Source organism: Prionailurus bengalensis, chromosome C1 (assembly GCF_016509475.1).
Source record: "Prionailurus bengalensis isolate Pbe53 chromosome C1, Fcat_Pben_1.1_paternal_pri, whole genome shotgun sequence".
In the NCBI taxonomy this organism is placed as follows: domain Eukaryota; kingdom Metazoa; phylum Chordata; class Mammalia; order Carnivora; family Felidae; genus Prionailurus; species Prionailurus bengalensis.
Genome location: NC_057345.1, coordinates 132343056 through 132366141, shown reverse-complemented (window position 1 = coordinate 132366141; position 23086 = coordinate 132343056). Strand labels below are relative to the sequence as shown.

Genomic DNA, 23086 nt, shown 5'->3' with positions numbered 1-23086 from the left:
CTGGGAGGTCATAAGTTAACAGCTCTGCTCGGAAAGCGGGAAGGCTGGAGGACAAAGGGAGGGAGAGCTGCTGAGCCCCCTGACGACAGAGCTCAGTTTGGTGGGGAACAAAGGCGCTCGCCAGCGCCATCTCCCCCGCCCATCCCCCAGCCAAAATCCCAAAGAGAACCCTTTCCTGCCAGGGAACTTGCTCTCCCCACGCAAACACCCAACTCTGCGCTTCGGCGGAGCCAAACCTCCGGCAGCGGATCTGACTCCCTCCCGCTGCCACAGGGCCCCTCCTGAAGTGGATCACCTAAGGAGAAGCAAGCTAAGCCTGCCCCTCCTGCCCCCGTGCACCATGCCTACCCACCCCAGATAATACGCCAGATCCCAAGCATCACAAGGCTGGCAGGGTGCAAGTAGCCCAGACAAGCCACACCACCCCACAGTGAATCCCGCCCCTAGGAGAGGGGAAGAGAAGGCACACACCAGTCTGACTGTGGCCCCAGCGGTGGGCTGGGGGCAGACATCAGGTCTGACTGCGGCCCCGCCCACCAACTCCAGTTACACACCACAGCACAGGGGAAGTGCCCTGCAGGTCCTCACCACACCAGGGACTATCCAAAATGACCAAATGGAAGAATTCCCCTCAGAAGAATCTCCAGGAAATAACAACAGCTAATGAGCTGATCAAAAAGGATTTAAATAATATAACAGAAAGTGAATTTAGAATAATAGTCATAAAATTAATCGCTGGGCTTGAAAACAGTATACAGGACAGCAGAGAATCTCTTGCTACAGAGATCAAGGGACTAAGGAACAGTCACGAGGAGCTGAAAAACACTTTAAACGAAATGCATAACAAAATGGAAACCACCACAGCTCGGCTTGAAGAGGCAGAGGAGAGAATAGGTGAACTAGAAGATAAAGTTATGGAAAAAGAGGAAGCTGAGAAAAAGAGAGATAAAAAAATCCAGGAGTATGAGGGGAAAATTAGAGAACTAAGTGATACACTAAAAAGAAATAATATACGCATAATTGGTATCCCAGAGGAGGAAGAGAGAGGGAAAGGTGCTGAAGGGGTACTTGAAGAAATCATAGCTGAGAACTTCCCTGAACTGGGGAAGGAAAAAGGCATTGAAATCCAAGAGGCACAGAGAACTCCCTTCAGACGGAACTTGAATCGATCTTCTGCACGACATATCATAGTGAAACTGGCAAAATACAAGGATAAAGAGAAAATTCTGAAAGCAGCAAGGGGTAAACGTGCCCTCACATATAAAGGGAGACCTATAAGACTCGTGACTGATCTCTCTTTTGAAACTTGGCAGGCCAGAAAGAATTGGCACGAGATTTTCAGGTTGCTAGACAGAAAAAATATGCAGCCAAGAATCCTTTATCCAGCAAGTCTGTCATTTAGAATAGAAGGAGAGATAAATGTCTTCCCAAACAAACAAAAACTGAGGCAATTTGTCACCACTAAACCAGCCCTATCAAAGATCCTAAGGGGGACCCTGTGAGAAAAAGTCCCAGAGACATCACTACAAGCATAAAACATACAGACATCACAATGACTCTAAACCCGTATCTTTCTATAATAACACTGAATGTAAATGGATTAAATGCGCCAACCAAAAGACATAGGGTATCAGAATGGATAAAAAAACAAGACCCATCGATTTGCTGTCTACAAGAGACTCATTTTAGACCTGAGGACACCTTCAGATTGAGACTGAGGGGATGGAGAACTATTTATCATGCGACTGGAAGCCAAAAGAAAGCTGGAGTAGCCATACTTACATCAGACAAACTAGACTTTAAATTAAAGGCTGTAACAAGAGATGAAGAAGGACATTATATAATAGTTACAGGGTCTATCCATCAGGAAGAGCTAACAATTATAAATGTCTATGCGCCGAATACCGGAGCCCCCAAATATATAAAACAATTACTCATAAACATAAGCAACCTTATTGATAAGAATGTGGTAATTGCAGGGGACTTTAACACCCCACTTACAGAAATGGATAGATCATCTAGACACACGGTCAGTAAAGAAACAAGGGCCCTGAATGAGACATTGGATCAGATGGACTTGACAGATATATTTAGAACTCTGCATCCCAAAGCAACAGAATATACTTTCTTCTCGAGTGCACATGGAACATTCTCCAAGATAGATCATATACTGGGTCACAAAACAGCCCTTCATAAGTTTACAAGAATTGAAATTATACCATGCTTACTTTCAGACCACAATGCTATGAAGCTTGAAATCAACCACAGAAAAAAGTCTGGAAAACCTCCCAAAGCATGGAGGTTAAAGAACACCCTACTAACGAATGAGTGGGTCAACCAGGCAATTAAAGAAGAAATTAAAAAATATATGGAAACAAACGAAAACGAAAATACAACAATCCAAACGCTTTGGGACGCAGCAAAGACAGTCCTGAGAGGAAAATACATTGCAATCCAGGCCTATCTCAAGAAACAAGAAAAATCCCAAATACAAAATCTAACAGCACACCTAAAGGAACTAGAAGCAGAACAGCAAAGGCAGCCTAAACCCAGCAGAAGTAGAGAAATCATAAAGATCAGAGCAGAAATAAACAATATAGAATCTAAAAAAACTGTAGAGCAGATCAACGAAACCAAGAGTTGGTTTTTTGAAAAAATAAACAAAATTGACAAACCTCTAGCCACGTTTCTCAAAAAGAAAAGGGAGATGACCCAAATAGATAAAATCATGAATGAAAATGGAATTATTACAACCAATCCCTCAGAGATACAAACAATTATCAGGGAATACTATGAAAAATTATATGCCAACAAAGTGGACAACCTGGAAGAAATGGACAAATTCCTGAACACCCACACTCTTCCAAAACTCAATCAGGAGGAAATAGAAAGCTTGAACAGACCCATAACCAGCGAAGAAATTGAATCGGTTATCAAAAATCTCCCAACAAATAAGAGTCCAGGACCAGATGGCTTCCCAGGGGAGTTCTACCAGACGTTTCAAGCAGAGATAATACCTATCCTTCTCAAGCTATTCCAAGAAATAGAAAGGGAAGGAAAACTTCCAGACTCATTCTATGAAGCCAGTATTACTTTGATTCCTAAACCAGACAGAGACCCAGTCAAAAAAGAGAACTACAGGCCAATATCCCTGATGAATATGGATGCAAAAATTCTCAATAAGATACTAGCAAATTGAATTCAACGGCATATAAAAAGAATTATTCACCATGATCAAGTGGGATTCATTCCTGGGATGCAGGGCTGGTTCAACATTCGCAAATCAATCAACGTGATACATCACATTAACAAAAAAAAAGAGAAGAACCATATGATCCTGTCAATCGATGCAGAAAAGGTCTTCGACAAAATCCAGCACCCTTTCTTAATAAAAACCCTTGAGAAAGTCGGGATAGAAGGAACATACTTAAAGATCATAAAAGCCATTTATGAAAAGCCCACAGCTAACATCATCCTCAACGGGGAAAAACTGAGAGCTTTATCCCTGAGATCAGGAACACGACAAGGATGCCCACTCCCACCGCTGCTGTTTAACATAGTGCTGGAAGTTCTAGCATCAGCAATCAGACAACAAAAGGAAATCAAAGGCATCAAAATTGGCAAAGATGAAGTCAAGCTTTCGCTTTTTGCAGATGACATGATATTATACATGGAAAATCCGATAGACTCCACCAAAAGTCTGCTAGAACTGATACATGAATTCAGCAAAGTTGCAGGATACAAAATCAATGTACAGAAATCAGTTACATTCTTATACACTAACAATGAAGCAACAGAAAGACAAATAAAGAAACTGATCCCATTCACAATTGCACCAAGAAGCATAAAATACCTAGGAATAAATCTAACCAAAGATGTAAAGGATCTGTATGCTGAAAACTATAGAAAGCTTCTGAAGGAAATTGAAGAAGATTTAAAGAAATGGAAAGACATTCCCTGCTCATGGATTGGAAAAATAAATATTGTCAAAATGTCAATACTACCCAAAGCTATCTACACATTCAATGCAATCCCAATCAAAATGGCACCAGCATTCTTCTCGAAACTAGAACAAGCAATCCTAAAATTCATATGGAACCACAAAAGGCCCCGAATAGCCAAAGGAATTTTGAAGAAGAAGACCAAAGCAGGAGGCATCACAATCCCAGGCTTTAGCCTCTACTACAAAGCTGTCATCATCAAGACAGCATGGTATTGGCACAAAAACAGACACATAGACCAATGGAATAGAATAGAAACCCCAGAACTAGACCCACAAACGTATGGCCAACTCATCTTTGACAAAGCAGGAAAGAACATTCAATGGAAAAAAGACAGCCTCTTTAACAAATGGTGCTGGGAGAACTGGACAGCAACATGCAGAAGGTTGAAACTAGACCACTTTCTCACACCATTCACAAAAATAAACTCAAAATGGATAAAGGACCTAAATGTGAGACAGGAAACCATCAAAACCTTAGAGGAGAAAGCAGGAAAAGACCTCTCTGACCTCAGCCGTAGCAATCTCTTACTCGACACATCCCCAAAGGCAAGGGAATTAAAAGCAAAAGTGAATTACTGGGACCTTATGAAGATAAAAAGCTTCTGCACAGCAAAGGAAACAACCAACAAAACTAAAAGGCAACCAACGGAATGGGAAAAGATATTCGCAAATGACATATCGGACAAAGGGCTAGTATCCAAAATCTATAAAGAGCTCACCAAACTCCACACCCGAAAAACAAATAACCCAGTGAAGAAATGGGCAGAAAACATGAATAGACACTTCTCTAAAGAAGACATCCGGATGGCCAACAGGCACATGAAAAGATGTTCAGCGTCGCTCCTTATCAGGGAAATACAAATCAAAACCACACTCAGGTATCACCTCACGCCAGTCAGAGTGGCCAAAATGAACAAAGCAGGAGACTATAGATGCTGGAGAGGATGTGGAGAAACGGGAACCCTCTTGCACTGTTGGTGGGAATGCAAATTGGTGCAGCCGCTCTGGAAAGCAGTGTGGAGGTTCCTCAGAAAATTAAAAATAGACCTACCCTATGACCCAGCAATAGCACTGCTAGGAATTTATCCAAGGGATACAGGAGTACTGATGCATAGGGCCACTTGTACTCCAATGTTCATAGCAGCACTGTCAACAATAGCCAAATTATGGAAAGAGCCTAAATGTCCATCAACTGATGAATGGATAAAGAAATTGTGGTTTATATACACAATGGAATATTATGTGGCAATGAGAAAAAATGAAATATGGCCTTTTGTAGCAACGTGGATGGAATTGGAGAGTGTGATGCTAAGTGAAATAAGCCATACAGAGTAAGACAGATACCATATGATTTCACTCTTATGTGGATCCTGAGAAACTTAACAGGAACCCATGGGGGAGGGGAAGGGGAAAAAAAAAAAGAGGTTAGAATGGGAGAGAGCCAAAGCATAAGAGACTGTTAAAAACTGAGAACAAACTGAGGGTTGATGGGGGGTGGGAGGGAGGAGAGGGTGGGTGATGGGTATTGAGGAGGGCACCTTTTGGGATGAGCACTGGGTGTTGTATGGAAACCAATTTGTCAATAAATTTCATAAAAAAATAAAATAAAATAAAATAAAATAAAAAATAAAGACACAAGAGATCAACACACACACACACACAAAAAAAAAGAAAAATAAAATAGACAAATCATACCAGTAAGAATTCTATTAGAATTTAAAACGAACATGAAAATCTATTAAAAAATCAAGATTAAATCCAATTCTTATATCATTTATTACTTCAAATATTAAATTTAAATTATTTTTATTTCCTAATAAAGAATTAATTAAAAATAACTTTACTTATTTTTTAAATGGAGACTTTCTCTATCACAAGTAAACTTCACTTGTGTATGCAGGATTTGCATTTTATACTTGTATCCATTTTAATAGATGTGTATCTAGTAGTTTCTTTATAGCTTCTTCTTGTGGGTGATAATTGTAGTTTGCAATTTATTTTATGAAGATATTAGTCTTGGAGAACATTTACCATGAAGAATGTTTTATATTTATATTTAGCATTTATCTTTTTTAAGTTACTGTATTTAAGTATGAGAAAAATGAAGCCCAGACACAAAATAGAAGAAATCGTCCTCTGAGGGTAATGAATAAAATGTTGATTAGCATAAAAAGTAACATCATAAGTATATTTTACCCTGGCCTTCTCTTAGCTCAAAACCTTTTTATGTTCTTATTAAAAAGGAAATGGCAAGAACAATCGTCATATCATATATAATTCCAACAGTTGGTGTTTATTTAAATCAGGCATATGTAGTGAGTTTTAAAATACCTATTGTAGATATTTTCAAATCTTGATTGGGGATACTATGAATATACTCAGGAGGTATGAAATCCTCTTACTAATGTACTTTGATATACTGTAATGACTGGAAATGTTTAATGTTCAGGGCAATTGCTTTCAGAGTTAGCCTTATATCCCCAGACAGTCACTATCTATAAAGGTAATATTTTTCCTGTGGTAATTTATGAAAACCACCACAGACATGACCACAGGCTAAGCAAATACGAGAAAATCAGTTGAACAGTCAGCTCTTGCCTTGGATTCACAGTGCTCTATTCCCTCCCATCTTGCTACTGGGGAAAAAAATCACTCTCTTATTTAAGAAAATAATGTAAATCTGCCTTTAATCAACTTCATGATATCCAAAGAACTTCAGCAAAGGCTAACATCAAATTCTCTCTTACTTGAAGAAAGTAATAGTATTTTCTTTTCTTTTTCTTTTTCTTTTTCAAGTTTATTTCGAGAGAGAATGTGTAGAACGCACGCAGGGGAGGGCCAGAGAGAGGGAGGGATGGAGAGAGAAAATCCCAGCAGACTCCATGCTGTCAGACAGTGGGGAGCCTAAGGTGGGATTTGAATTCAGAACTGTGAGATCATGACCTGAGCCTAAATCAAGAGTCCAACACTTAACCAGCTGAACCACCCAGGCGCCCTAATACTTTTAGCTTACTAATAATCCAATTCATTCAACAAAATTAAACCTAGGCTGTAGTTTTCTCTGTTACATATCTGTCTGGCATACAGCACGCTAAGATAAATGTCACCTTGCGTTCAGGTCACTCACATGAGAATTACAACAGAAACACTTCAGAAAGAAAACTAATAAGTTTTAGAAAATTATCAAACTAATATTTTCAATTCCAGACAAATTTTGTATACATGCTTTTCCCTGAATTTCTGTTGAAATAAAGACAAAAATAATTTGATAGTGCTGGAAAAAATTTGCTAAACTTTATCTATTGCTTGGTTTTAATACTGTAAATTTTTAATGCCAATTATTTTAGATACATGTATGCTTTGTATGTAAAGTGTGATTTTCTTTAGTTTCTTTTATTTTATGAGAATAAAATAACCCCTGTTTCAGGATGAGAATTGGAATTCCGTTCACCTTTTTATAAAAAAAATCCAATAACAACCTTCTGAAATATATTTCTAGCAAAAAGTTACTTGTGTGCTAAATGGCTTATAAGTAAATGCTATCATACAACATTTTCAACTAGTTTCTCTATTGTTAATCTTTCACTTGATGGTTTGTGACAAAAAAAAGGAGTTAAAAAGAAATGTTGTTTAAGTAATAGAATTGTTATTTTCCTTATAATTTTTAACTATTTTAAATGGAAAGGATGACAGAACAAATAAAATACATTAATAAATATGTCAGTGAATAGTGTTTTGGATAATCTTGAGAACAAGTTTCATTACAGCAGTTTTCTTCAATGTTTCCATTTTTAAAAAATAATATAATATTCAAAAAATTAATATTCAGCAAAAAAATCTGTTACAACCTTATTTTTTTACCTTTCTTTTTTGACATGCCACTGTTCATTGTAAATTAGATACATTTATTATTTGCTAGGTTCTTTGCCAGGCTTTGTAGAGGAAGATGTAATACGGGGTGGTAAGTCATTGACCAAAATAGCCTTAATATTCCTCAACTTGAGATGGTTTCTTCCTGACCGTAGGCCCCTGAATCACTTTTCTTAGAGCTCTTACCTTAGAAAACTTATAATTGTGAATTATTTCTCTGCCCCTTTGAGATGTAAATTTTCTCCCAGCCTTCTGCCAGTTTTATAGCCCAGCAATATCTTCCTCAAGGACCTGGGAACCACCCCATAGAAATTTAATCATCAAGGGGTACCAGGGTCTCAGTTGGTTAAGCATCCGACTTCGGCTCAGGTCATGATATCATGGTTCATGAGTTCAAGCCCTGCACTGGGTTCTATGCTGACAGCTCAGATCCTTGATCCTGCTTCAGATCCTGTATCTCCCTCCCTCTCTGCCCCAACCACCCCCCACCCCACTCATGCTCATGCTCTATCAAAAATGAATAAGCTTTAAAAAAATTTTTTTAATGTAATCATCAGAAAAGATAGTCCAAGCCTGTCTCAGTCTCTGTTGGAAGGTAGGAGCCCAGTTTTGATAAGTACCACTAAGCAGATTGTCTACTCATGTTGACTATACTCTTCCATTAGTTTATCCCTTAGGTTAAACCCATTCCCTGCATTTTGTGTCAGTGAAGTTCAGTGCAATCTCTCTCCTCTATTGCCATAGTCTTAAATAAAGTCTTCCTTGCCTATTTAACTTTCTAGTGCAATTTTTGTACCTATTTTTTAGTTATGACAATTTATTTTATTTATCCTAAAAGATCATGTGTATGTATTAAGAATTTTGAAAACTGAAAAAAGTTTACTGGTTTTAAGTACTTTAAAGAAGTGCCCTTAAAATTTATGTGGACAGATATTGATTATGGCTAAAGGCTGTGTGTTCAGAAAATTCCATGAAATCACAGCATGACAGTGCTGGAAAGGATCATCCAGATTATCTTAAGCTCCTCATTTGGAGACTAAGGAACAGAGACAGATTGATATTAATCAAATTGTCTAAGATTGCTAAGAAAATGCAATTCAATTATCTTAAATCAAATTAACTAAATTAATTCAACTTTTCAATTAATTCTGGATACCTTTTCCTAGTATTTCTATGGATTTTTATCCATATTCATCATTTGGCAAGCTTCTTCTAAAGGCCTAGGTAATAAATATTTTAAGTTTGCTGGCCATGTAGTCTCTGTAGCAACTACATCACTGTTGTTATGGTACAAGAGCAGTCATAGATAATATGTAAATGGGTAAGCTTGTCTGTGCTCTGGAAATCCCGGGAGGTTTTCCTGAACATTGTGCTTTCCTGGCAGATCATTTTGTTGCTTGTTGTGCATTTATTCCTTATTGTGGAATGCTCTAAGACCACCACAGTTCACATTTGTATCAAGAGAGTAGGTTAGGCTGCTTAGCCCTGGTGAGTTTTTAAATATTTATTGTATATGGTGATAGAGTTCTTCAACCTTTCTTCGTTTTCTTTTTTCTTTTTTTAAGTTTCGTTGCAAAACTGATAAATGTATTCCATTCTGGTGGAAATGTGACACTGTGGATGACTGTGGCGACGGATCTGACGAACCTGATGACTGTCGTGAGTACATCAGTGAATGTAGGAATTTAGAATTAAGAGTTCCTCAAATTCCAGTTCTTGAAAATTAAAGCAAGACCTTAAATATTTCCTTATGATGCTTTTCCAAAATCTTTAAAAATGTAACAAAAATTGTTAAAATATCTTGGGTATGTCTCTGTTAACTATTGCATTTAGAATGATGCTGTCAGTAATTTGTGTTATTGTTTTGTCTTAAAATTTCTTACTTGTAGTATAATTACACTCATGTAGTGATCAGTATAGTAACATTCAGCATGATTTTGACTGGATATGTCACCAAATTAGAAGCAAACCTGGGCAAGTTTTTAGAATTCCACTCAATAACTAAAATCTTACTTTAAGGGATTAATCTTTCAATGTTTCTGACAGTATTAAAATACTGAAAATTCCTTGAAAGTGAGATTTTTCCAATATAAATCATTAGTTTGTTCTTTAGCAATTTAGTATGCTCTTATTAGTTGCCTTAAAATGACTACCAATTATATTTTGACTCAAACTGTAATTGGCACGGTTAGGTGTCATATACATACATACATACATACATACATACATACATAGATATATATGCACTTGTGTTTGTATATATGTGTGTGTGTGTGTATATATATATATATATATGGCACATGTATATACATATACATTTATGTATCACTGGTAACTTCGGTTATAACGGACACACAATAAACTTTGTCTTGATAGACTTTTATAGTTCACTCCATGGGTCACTCCAGTACTGTCCTGTCAAGTTAGAGGCTTTTAGTCAATCATGATTCCCTCAAATCTCAGTGGATAGTTGCCATGATTTGGCCTTGACAATTGAGTTCAAGATCCTTAGGCTTGCACTAAAGAAAGACAGTAAACTATCTTAGTAAAAACTAGTTGCTTTCTGATGTAGAACTTTCCACCACATAATTACAAAACTGTTTTAAACTTAGGGTATCTAGATAGTTACTTAGATGAGATGGATTCCATCTCTTTGGGCACTACCAAGTGTATAAAGCATTTGAAGTTGTTTCACATCGTTCATTTGTATCTTTGAAAGCAAGAAACTGTATATTCAAGGAAAAAGAAAAAAGATACAGAAGTCATTGGTTTTCTAATAGTCTCTTCATGTTTCTGGAATGTCCATTGGTCTTTGAGTTTTTAATACAGTTTTTGTTTTCACTATGATAGGCAATATATGAAAGTAATATCTATGTGAGATAGGTATACTATTATGCCTGAATTATTCTTTTTTAAAGTTATTGAATTAAAAGGACTATTAAAGAAACAAGAAATTACATTGCTGAACAACCAAGATTTACTAATTAAAAGGAAGTTATTAATTTCCCTGTGATAAAGTAAATTTTCCTACAGTATGGTAATTTAATGCATCTTACTTTGTAATTTATATAAATAAAGGAGAATGAATATGTTAAATCAGTCCTCATATTAAGGTGACCTCCCCTGCCCAGATTCATTAATATGTTCTCTAAGGAAATACCACCATAATGACCTACAGTTACAGTCAGTGGCACCCAATGCTTTCCATTCTAAAATATATGCATCTCCTGAGTTCCAATTTTAATCTTGACTGGAATATCATGCTATCACCATACTGATATGAAAAATTAACCAAAGATTTAGTATAGTAAGTTTTTCACATTTACACACTTTCAGACTGCATGGTGAACAAATATAACTTTAATGTCTTTTGAGGGGAACCAAAGAGACATCTGGTATCTGAGAGTCTCTGCATCATCCTTATCCTGGTTAAATACCAATTCAACATGTTTTTATTGGTGGCATTATCTCTGTGATCTTTTAGTAAATGATCTTTTACTTGGAGTCGACGGGTTAACAGCACTGAACATCTGTAGGCATGAAGCTTTATTTTAAGAGTTATGGTGAGGTGGAGAGTGATGTACATGAGTCTGTGGAGTGTTTAGAATTCATTTGTGAATAGCTGCATCATCAAAATTTGCAGGGACTAGGTTGCTGGCAATATCTATAATTTCACCTGAAACGACTGGAGAGCTTAATCCCAGCTTCACCTACTTGCAAACTTCAATAGTGTTATTTAAATAAATGTGTTTAAGAGTGATGCGTCATGAATTCTCTGGCATCATAAGTTTGTAATTACATTTTCCAGACCATTCTAGAGACATATTTAAAAGTCAGATGGCTTCCCAGTTATTTCCCAGGCATGAAACTCCTCTGACAGTTGTAACCCTTCTTATGGGAAGGTTGGTTCAGTAGCAAAGGAGTATTCAAGAAAATCATATATGAAGCAACAGGAAATAGAGGAAATTCACATGTTTAGAATGTGAGAAAATTAAGTATCACACAGTTTAAACACTTAGTGTAATTAACTAATAAATGTTACAGATTGGAGTTAAATTACTTTAAACACTTCAGAACTCACTTCTATAGAAGTCAAGCATATATTGAGTTATTTTTTAATGTTAAGGAAATTTTTAATTGTAAATATAAAAGCACACTTAATGTTCCGAAGAACGTTTAAAATATCACTTATTAGTATTTGGTTGACTTATTTGAACAACTAAGCAGCGTATTAATTATGTTAAAGTCAGTGATTAGTAATGTACATTAGGATCATCAGTCAAAAGATAACTGTTTTATTACAAGCAACATAGATTGTGAGAAGACTTCAGAGTCAGATCTGGATCTCAATTCCAGGTCTGGCACTTGAAACTTGTACATCCTTGGGTGATAACTAATATCCATGAGAACTAGTTTCCTTATTTATAAAATGGTCATGGTGATGGGGAGGTGAGGAGGTTATGACAAGATTCAATTCATAGTTATATGTGAAAGGGCCTAGCCCAGTGTCTAATACAGAGTAGATGCTCAGTATATCCCACTTCATTATTATGATTATTGTCATCATTATTTCTTTAAAATTTTTTTAATGTTTATTTATTTTTGAGAGAGAGAGAGAGACAGAGACAGAGCATGAGAAGGGGAGGGGCAGAGAGAGAGGGAGAAACAGAATCCAAAGGAGGCTCCAGGCTCTGAGCTGTCAGCACAGAGCCCGACAAGGGGCTTGAACTCACCAACCGTCAGATCATGACCTGAGTCAAAGTCAGATGCTTAACTGACTGACCTACCCAGGCACCTCATCATTATTTCTTATATAAACCCAAAAATATGGCAAAATGCATTATCATGTGGAATTAATTTCTGTTAATTTATGAAATGTAATCTGGAGGTCATCTGAGTTGCTCACAGCTTAGCTATACTGTAATCCGAATCTAATAGCTACCTAGGTGTGAGACATCCACAATGTGCTCTAGAATATGTTTAATATAATGAAATAATAAATATTTTTAATGTCAGAAAAGCTCTTTTTAAGAAGGCATGAGCTAAGATTGGCATTTGATGATACCTGTATGTTTTCTTCCCTAGCTGAATTTAAATGTCAGCCAGGCAGATTCCAGTGTGGAACTGGACTCTGTGCTCTTCCTGCTTTCATCTGTGATGGAGAGAATGACTGTGGAGACAATTCTGATGAACTCAACTGTGGTAGGTGATTAAATTCTTAACTAAGGAACATAAATCTAATTCTTAGCTGATTATGTGTGCGCCAATTTAAATTCACACACAGGTTTCAGCACAAATTTTTTTTGTTCTATCTTTTAGACACACACGTCTGCCTGTCAGGTCAGTTCAAGTGTACAAAGAACCAAAAATGTATCCCGGTAAATCTCAGATGTAATGGACAAGATGACTGTGGGGATGAGGAAGATGAAAGGGACTGTCGTAAGTCACCTTAAAATGTTCTGTCTTATCTTACTTCTGAGTCCCAACTGAAAATGGTCTAAAAATTATTATTATGTACCACACAGTGTAGAAAAACATAATACCAATTATGGGCAAATAGCTCCAAATAGGTATCTATTGGGATGGGTTATTTAAGAAGCTCTCTATAAAGAATATAGAGAAAATTAAAACATGGTGGTCTTTACTTAGAAAACTACCTGAAGATTATGGCAAACAGGAAACAATATGCATTCATTCACATCATCCTTAAGAGAAGCAGCAAAACCAACATTACAGGTGACTGTGGTGTTTTGTTCATAAACTGATTTTGTGTGTGTGTGTCCACAGTAGGAAGCTACAGATAATTTTCTTCTATTGATTAGTTACTTGAAATCAAGTCCATTAATTGAGATTGTTTTTTCCCATAAAATACATATTGAATGTATGATGAGCAAAATAACCTAACAAAACTATTTTTTAAAAACTGTAAATAATATTCTATTTAATGTCTTTTAACAAGATACTCCAAAGAATAATTGTAAAATATCTTCTGTTCTTTTTGCCCCTTGTCTCCATCCCCCACCAAAAATCAAATTAGATTAAATGGAAGACAAACAGTTTATATTATGTACATATATACACATAGGCACACAGGCATGCACACACACACACACACACACACACACACACACACACACCAGAATCTGAACAATAGAGTACCTGTCAAGTTTTTCAGGGTTTCAACAGAATAGCTGTCAACATTTCTGTCTTGGTGAAGTTTTATTTTATTGCCCTAAAACTTTTATCAGTAAATAATGTGCAGTCACCCAGCAATTTGATTAAGATGGTGCATTCAGAATAAAGTCAGTACCAGTTCTTTATGGTTAGTCATTCTAGGAGCTGATCCATTAAACTGACTAGGATTTGTGATGCAGTTTACAGTGTAAGTCAGATGTTCTCCTCTTCCCTCAAAAACTCAACACGAGAGTTTGATAAGTTTTATGATTTTTATTTCCTTATTCACTAATACCTTCTGATTTAGTCTGTTTTCTATGTGTAAAAATGTGAATGTGTGAATTCTTACTCTTATTTATCTGGTAACATTATTCCAAAAGGCTCTGAACTGTTTATTTTTAAAATTAATTTCAAAATATATCTAATTAAGGTAAGGTTCTGAAAATTCTGATTTTTATCAAATGTATCATTACAGAAATAGGTTTTATTTATTTATACTGGAAAGGACATTTGGATTATATTATAGATAATGAAATTTAAAACTCTTCACTTTCAGAGCCTTATTAATTAAAAGATGATACATTTCCAGTTGACTATCCTTAACATTTGTTTGTCTAATTATTTTTTAGATAAAGTGTCTGTCTTTGTTCAAAACTACATTTTAATATATTTTTTCCTCTTAAGCCGAAAACAGCTGTTCTCCAGACTATTTCCAATGTAAAACTACTAAACACTGCATTTCCAAGCTGTGGGTTTGTGATGAGGATCCAGACTGTGCGGACGCATCAGATGAGGCCAACTGTGGTGAGTGTTTTGTGACCCTGTATCTTTCCTATTGTGTTTGTGTCACCATCTGACATAGCCACAGTGAAAGGGGTTTGAACACAATTCTGATGAAACTGAAGTCTTACATGAGAAAGTTTTGTCTCTGTGCTCGCAGAGTCATGACAACCTCAGATTAGCTAAAATAGCTAATAACCACAATCTCAGGTTAGCTGTTTTTACCTATAGAAGGGTAAGGCAGAAGAGTAATATTGCTTAATATAACTCAAAACTATTTCTAAAAAGATGGATCTAAAAGGTAGGCTAAACCATCATCTTGTATTAGAGTATGCACTTGGTATTAGCATTTAATGAATAGAAAAAATGAGACATTACCTTAAAATATTTTTTTTAACATTTATTTATTTTTGAGACAGAGAGAGCATGAACGGGGGAGGGTCAGAGAGAGAAGACACAGAATCTGAAACAGGCTCCAGGCTCTGAGCTGTCAGCACAGAGCCTGACACGGGGCTCGAACTCATGGACCGTGAGATCATGACCTGAGCCAAAGTCAGCCGCTTAACCGACTGAACCACCCACGCACCCCAAGACATTACCTTTTTATTGTTCTAGACTTCATTTTTTTTTTGTTTAAATACATATGGTTTTCCATTCATTCAATGATTGTTATCCATTCCTAAACATGGTGAAATAAAAGGAAAGTTAAGAAAAGTATATTTTCTGTTTTAGTAGATGACATTGGTCACCTAAGTTGGCATTTGTTTCTGAACCATTTTTTTTTACTTAAGATCAGTTGTTTTATTTATAAGAATTATTTATTAATTAATGTTGCAGAAATGGAGAACATACTCATTTTGTTTAATACATTCGATTCTATCTTGAAAATGTCAATGGAGGGGCGCCTGGGTGGCGCAGTCGGTTAAGCGTCCGACTTCAGCCAGGTCACGATCTCGCGGTCCGTGAGTTCGAGCCCCGCGTCAGGCTCTGGGCTGATGGCTCAGAGCCTGGAGCCTGTTTCCGATTCTGTGTCTCCCTCTCTCTCTGCCCCTCCCCCGTTCATGCTCTGTCTCTCTCTGTCCCAAAAAATTAAATAAACATTGAAAAAAAATTAAAAAAAAAAAAAGAAAATGTCAATGGAAAGACAGAAATGAAGAGTAGTTGTCATGTGTAATTCATTTTATCAACATTTATTAAACAGTAACCGAGGCTATGTTGTAGGTGAATACACCAAACATGGCATTGTTGGGGAAGCAAAAAATTATTTAATCTGGTAATTGATTAAGAAATACAAAGTTTTTCCAAATTGAAGATAGGATGTCCAAGACTTTCAGAGCCAAAATTGGGTTAAATGCATCTGCTATATTCCACACTGCTCTTAATTACCTCTTCTGAGAAAAAAGAAAATAATGAAAACCCATTGTGTTCTTTGAAATTCCATTTCTGCACAACATTCATGAGACATATGTGTAACAAATGACAATCATGTGTCTTTAAGTGTTTTTCCTAATACTGTCTTCCATGTGACTGTGTCTTCAGAACATGCAACCAAAATAACTTACTACAGTATCATGAAACCCCATTTACCACTTTGTAGAATTGGTCTTCATAATCGATTCACAAAGCCCTGAATTATAGTCATTATTGATTTGTCCCTAACAATTATCAAAGTCTTTTACAGACTAGTTTATATTCTTGGCTAGTTTTCTTTTATATTAATGGCTAGTCTTGTATATTTTTGGTTAACCGGAGTGAAAAGGAATAATGACTTATATTAGCTATATGAATATTTTTATGGAATATCTATAATTTGTTCTTCCTTACTTTGATATTATTTAACTGTTGTCGCAGATTATATTAATCAAACTGATAATTATCAATTATTATAATAACTGTAATGCCTAATATTTATTTGGTATTTACCATATAGCCCAGGGTATGTGTTAAACGCTTTATAGTCATGTACTCACGTAATCTCTCTACTATCCCCTATTTTTTTTGAAAAACTTTTTAATGTTTATTCATCTTTGAGAGAGAGACAGAACATGAGCAGGGGAGGGACAGAGAGATAGAGAGGGAGACATGGAATCTGAAGTAGGCTCCAGGCTCTGAGCTATCAGCACAGAGCCCGACGTGGGTCTCAAACCCACTAACCATGAGATCATGACCTGAGCCAAAGTCAGATGCTTAACTGATAGAGCCATCTAGGTGCCCTGATCCCTATTTTTTAGAGAGGGAGAGGGAGAGAGAAAGAGAGAATCCCAAGCAAGGCCTGTGCTATCAGTGCAGGGCCCAACACAGAGCTGGATCTCACAAACTGAGATCATGACTTGAGCCAAAATCAAGAGTCAGACTCTTAACTGACTGAGCCACCCAGACACCCTTTATCCCTATTTTATTGATGAGGTAAATGAATCCCAAGGAGATTATATAACTTACCCCAAGTATCATGGCTTGCAGGTGGTGGAACTGGGACTTGAATCCAAGGTTTTTTTCACACTAAAGCATCTACTCTGTAGACTTGGTATAAAGCCACTTCATTCTTTCTGTATAAAGAGAAAAATATTTAAATGTTTTCTGTTTTAAAGTTATATAGACTTCTCCCAGCCACAGTCATTGCCATAAGTTCCAGATCAGTATACGAACACATACATACATACAGTAAGAGGGAAAGAAGAGATGAGAAGGTTGCCATCTGATTTGCCTTAGACCACTATAAAATTTTATTGTGGCAGGCACTAATTTAATTAAAAAAACTTCTATATCCCATTTTAGTGTACCATTTCTCAATCTTTATTCTTGGTGGGCTAAAAAGGCTAGCTCCTTCCCCTTTGTTCTGTCCTCAATAAAAATAGAAATGCCGTGTATTTTTGCTATGTCTGTTAACACTTTTGCAGAATACTTGCGTTGAGTAGGGAAAAGCAAAACAACAACAACAACAACAAAAAACAAGCAAATAAAAACACTTCTTAAAATTAACCCTATCAAGCTAAGGCCTTAGTATTTGAATCTGAGTCCTGTGTTCCTTTGTGGGAACAGAACTTGTCTAGAATAGAAGGTAAGTTTCAGTGTTTCTCATGTTGAGGGCCTAGCAAGATGTAGAGTAGATTCATGTGAAGTGCTGTTGAGTGACTGGCCTGTTCTCTGTTACAAAACCTCTGTATGTAACTCATTTTTATTGCAGTTTTCTTCTATATTTTCTTGGTCCAATGCTAAATTTAGAGGGAGATTCTGCTTTACTCTTAGCGTTCACCTAGCTCTTAACAACTTATTTCTCAGAAGCAATATCTATCTATAGCTTTATATCTAATTGGCTTCTATCAACCCTAAAGTTCTAGCATTGTAATGTGTTCTACCTTATAGATCCTAAATGAAACACATTTTTTTCTCTTTATTTTTTTAAAATGTTTTATTATTTATTTTCAAGAGTGAGAGAGAGCACAAGCAGGGGAGGGGCAGAGAAAGAGGGAGACACAGAATCCAAAGCAGGCTCTAGGCTCTGAGCTGTCAGCACAGAGCCTAATGCATGGCTCAAACTTGCGAACCACAAGATCATGACCTGAACCCAAGTCAGCCACTTAACCAACTGAGCCACCCACACCCCCCTTTTTCTCTTTAAATTTTATAAACAATACCAATGTAGGGACACAGGGTCACTGAGACACTGTGGAAAAGCCTAACAAAGCTTACAAATAAATTTACAGAATAACTTGCAAAAAAAAAAAAAAAAACAAATACACATGCAGTATAGGGGATTAAAATACCTTTAATGTATAAATATCTTTAAAATTATTTAATTTTTATATTTACTGGAATACCATGTTTATTAAATTCTGCCCAGTGTAATTTTTGAGTTCTGATGAGTGATGCAGATTTAACAACTAATATTCAATATGTGTAAAAATTTTATGGTAATCTAGAATTTAAGGAAGCCTCAAATCACTTTGAGTAGATATAAATTACATATAGTTTAGGAGTCTTACTCCAATAGTTTAGTCTTGGTGAGAGTGGATACGAATTTTAAAATTAAATTACATATTTTCCTATCCTATGACACAAAGTTTTTGAGATGACTAAATTTGAGTCTGTAAAAACTACATTTGGCACATTTGGGTTTAAATTCATAAATATTTTTAAATCATCTTTTAGCTCCATTTCTATGTAAGTAAAGATTTAAATCTGTGCTATGCTTATATTCATGGGAAGACAGGTTCAACTGTGTTTTGAGTTAATGGCTATTATAAAATTACATCTTTTCACTGGAAGGTATTTCACTCTTTCCTTACTATATGCCCAGAGAAAAATAAGCTTTAGAAAGGGTAGATATGTACCTTTTTTATTAAATTATAAACGTTGACTATTCTTGGAAGGCTGTTCATTAGTTATTACAGTATTGGACAAACACCAGATTTGAATGCCTGACCAAAATGTATGAAATACCTCAAATTGCACTAGCCCTAGGATTTTCACTCCAAATTTCAATTTCAAACTTTCTTTACCTTCTGCCTGCCATTGTCTATTTTAGGAAGGAAATGTAGATTTGAGGATTTGACAAATCTGTACTAGATTCATGCTCTGCTTTGTAATTAGAGTTGAAACTTTTCTACAATTTGACTCTAATAAGATGATATCAGAATCCAGGTCTTTCCATTATGTCCTCTCTTCCCAGTTTATAGTTCAGATTTTCCATTCCCTAGATGTCTGTATAACATTCTTTTTATCAGTTGTTCCATCTGGGCCTTCCTGGTCAACCCCATACTCACACCCCAGCTCTCTGGAATCCACTGTTTGTTCTTCCATATTGCTCTTCCCTATGGTCATGTCTCCTTGCTTTCTTCTCTTGCAACCCTCCACCTCGTCTAGAATTTTTTCTTTCAAGTTGTTTCAGTATCATTTGCGGCTTTTGAGAAGTTTTGCTTTATTCCCTACCGCTTGGCTAATTATCTCAAATTAATGTGCTAGCTATAATCACACTAACTAGGGCTTATGAGACGAACTTGAGTTTCCTACAGTAGCTTTGTGCTTTGTGCAGCCTGGTTCTTCCAACATGATACTGAACACATTCAAACTAAAAGAGAACTGATCAGTGGGTCCTTTTATTTTCACTTAAATTTCTGTTGAGGAAATTTGAATTTGTCTACTTAAGCTATAAGAACATAGGGAACATGTTTTTTTCTAAGTTAAAGCAAGTGAATATTAAATTATAAAATACTTCTACCATGCAGACTTATACAGAAAGTTACACAGTAAGCAATTTATCATTTTTAATAGATTTTTAACATTTTTCTTAAAGCATCTCTTAAAACATAGACATCACTACAATAACATGTAAAGCCCTCCTTTATCCTCTCCGCTTCCCTTTTCCCCTCTGCTGAAGTAGTTGTGTATTATTCACATGTGTTCTTTTTAACTATATTTGTATGTATTTATTAATATATACCTAACAGTTAATAGTATCTTAAAAGCTTACATAAATTTCATTGTATTTTCAATAGGAAATTGAAGCTTAACATTTTCTAGTATTCCAGTGTATTAATGTGAATCACATATTTTTATACTGAAGGGTTTTTTTTTTACATGTTACAATTATTACACATTTATTGGCAAATAAAACACAACACCTTTCATACAATCTGTGCTATAGACACCATGAAGTCTCAGTTTCCTGCTCAGGTGCTCTGATTGTCAGCTTGCATGAAAGTTTACTCAAAGCAGTTGTGACAATATCCAGGGGAAGAAATCTGTGTACCCTACAGTCTATATTAGGCTTTGGATGGAGACCCTGGAACAAGTTTGAAGAGAGAAGTTCTGGTTTTGGTGGCTATACCCCCAGTAAAATAATTATTGATATTTGAATTTAGTTATTTTCAAAATATTTATTTACTTACACTTAAAATAGCATTTAGCAAATGTTAGTGCCATGACTTCAATATAATCCATGGTGGGGCAGGAGTGGAGTTCTGTGCTCACATATGCAGGAAAGGGCGATGCACTAAATTCTGTATCTTGGAAAATAGTGCACTTCCATGCATTTAGTTAAGACATCTGTTTAGTGTTTTTAAGCAGTGTTTCCTGAATTTAAATATAGACCAGCAAATTAGGTATTTTATTTTGATTAGTAAACAAATTATGTGAACACCCTAAAGCCCCTCTTCCATACTGTATGACCATGGCTTATTGTGTGGGGGCAGGAGGAGGACTTTGTTATTGAGGGAGGCTGCTGGGAGACCGATTTAAATTTAGATCATGGTATCTCAGATATTTAGAAGGGTGGGATTGTACATCTCTATGTTAGCAGATGGGAAGGAGGAAGGACCCCATTTCTCTGGGGCCTGATTGGTCTCTGCTGCCTGATTGGTCTGATCTGCACCTGTATTGTGACCTGTGCTGTAGAGTGCTGGTCCCACCACCCATTGCTGAAGTATAGCCTTGGCTGGCTTCCTGAATGTTTCCATTTCTGGTGGGCTGCAAACTGATCTTAAGTTTCTGCTATTACATGAATACTCTTGAGCTAAGACAGGCAGAGACACGTGCTCCTGAAAATCTCCAAATCTTGTGAGGAGCCAGAAATAACTGTCTCACGCTTATCTATCTAGCTACTAGTCACTTGTAGTGTCGTAGAGTCGCTCCTGAGTTTTGTTGACTGTGTCATATACATGATGCTAGATGTTTCTCCTGGAATTTTGACATATTTTTGAGATAAATTTGGGTCAGGGTAACACTTATCTTCTCAGTAGTATTGGCTTGTCCCAAATCAATCTGGATACGACTTCCATGTCTTGTGTCTGTGTATGAGAAAGTGAAAGAAAGGGGAGCCTATCTATATGAATAGGACTAGGAAATTACTGTCTAGTTTTTATATGAAGAAATGAATGACCTACATGTGAATCCTTTAATAGTCTAAGAGGAACACATTTGGTCTTTTTATAACTTGTCTTCAGTAACTTCCTTGCATTGACTGTCTCTCTACCAAAAGGATATGCAATTATTTGGTGATGTTATTTTATTTTGTTTTTTTTTCTTTCTCAATAATAAGAGGAAATTGTGAAATTTAAATTTTGTCCCACAAAGCTAAAAAGGAGCCCACACAGTGAGTCAGGAGGCATGCCACATACTCCAGATTCTATACTGATCTGTTGTAAAAAACCATGAAAGGAAATAGCTTTTTTGCCCAGTGAGGTTTATAATTAAGTTTGTAATGAAAGGGACTGTATATTTGCTTAATAAGAACTGGGTTGGTGTAGTTGATATTTTTTAAAAAGAAATTGAGTCAGTAATTTAACATTCTGTGATGTTTTTGCTTGAAAAACTTCATCCTTGTTATATTGCTTCCCTCAACCTTTGCCAAATATATCTGATTCTCTAAAAATGCAAAATAAAATAGCACACACACACATGCACACAAACCTACTTGCAGTTTTATAGTAGAATGTGGGAAAAATAAGCATTAGACACTTTATAAAAAATACTTAAGAAATGTAGAACTTTAAAAAAATTCCTTTTTTGTCTACCTTTACAACAAAATATTTGCATTTGTTTTGGTTTATAAGATTCTATTCAAATGTCATTTGGACTGGTGATTTCCTTAAAGAACATTATTACCATTTATTTTCAGGGGTTATTCAATGTTACTTGATGCCATGTTTGTATGATTATACTATATATTAGTGTGTGAAAATAAATAGAATTAAAGTTTGTAGTGCTTTTTCTCAATACAGTACTATAGGTAATGCATCTGTGTGTAGAAAATATTCTTGTTTATCACTATAAGAAATAGGAGTGGTAGCTTCTTTCAACTGGTTAGAGGACCAATCATCTTATTCAGAGTACCAGCCTATGAAAATATGGTGTGTGTATAAAGTAGTTTGGTTACCACTTCAGTCTCTGTTCCATACTCATAAATTGCAGTAAGAAGCCCTGAAACATCATTTATGATATTTTTATTAGACTTCTAATTAGTAGAATTTATTTATAATATTTTTGAATATTTTATAAGAATATATATTACATAAACATAGGGCTATATGTTATATATTAGAAAGGTTGTAAAGCTTAATATCTAAGTTTCTTGATACCTTAATTTCTGACTGGACTCAAAATACATAGAATTTTAAATAACTATTTTTAAAAACCCTGTCATTTCATTTAGGAACATATAGATAATAAGAGTAAAATGACCGACTGGTAAAATAAACTTAGATTTATGCTTCTATGTTAAAATCAGTTTGAGGATCCAAATGGTATCAGATTTTGCTTGCA

The 23086-nt window shown here is 35.8% G+C and overlaps 1 protein-coding gene across 1 annotated transcript in view; it reads left to right on the top strand.

Moving 5' to 3' along the window:
- LRP1B (LDL receptor related protein 1B) overlaps window positions 1-23086 on the top strand; it is a 1901338-nt gene that overhangs the window by 1671481 nt on the left and 206771 nt on the right. The window contains exons 63-66 of the mRNA XM_043576625.1: window positions 9439-9532; window positions 12959-13075; window positions 13193-13312; window positions 14732-14851. Coding sequence (XP_043432560.1) covers window positions 9439-9532; window positions 12959-13075; window positions 13193-13312; window positions 14732-14851 — 451 coding nt within the window. The remainder of the gene's footprint in view (window positions 1-9438; window positions 9533-12958; window positions 13076-13192; window positions 13313-14731; window positions 14852-23086) is intronic.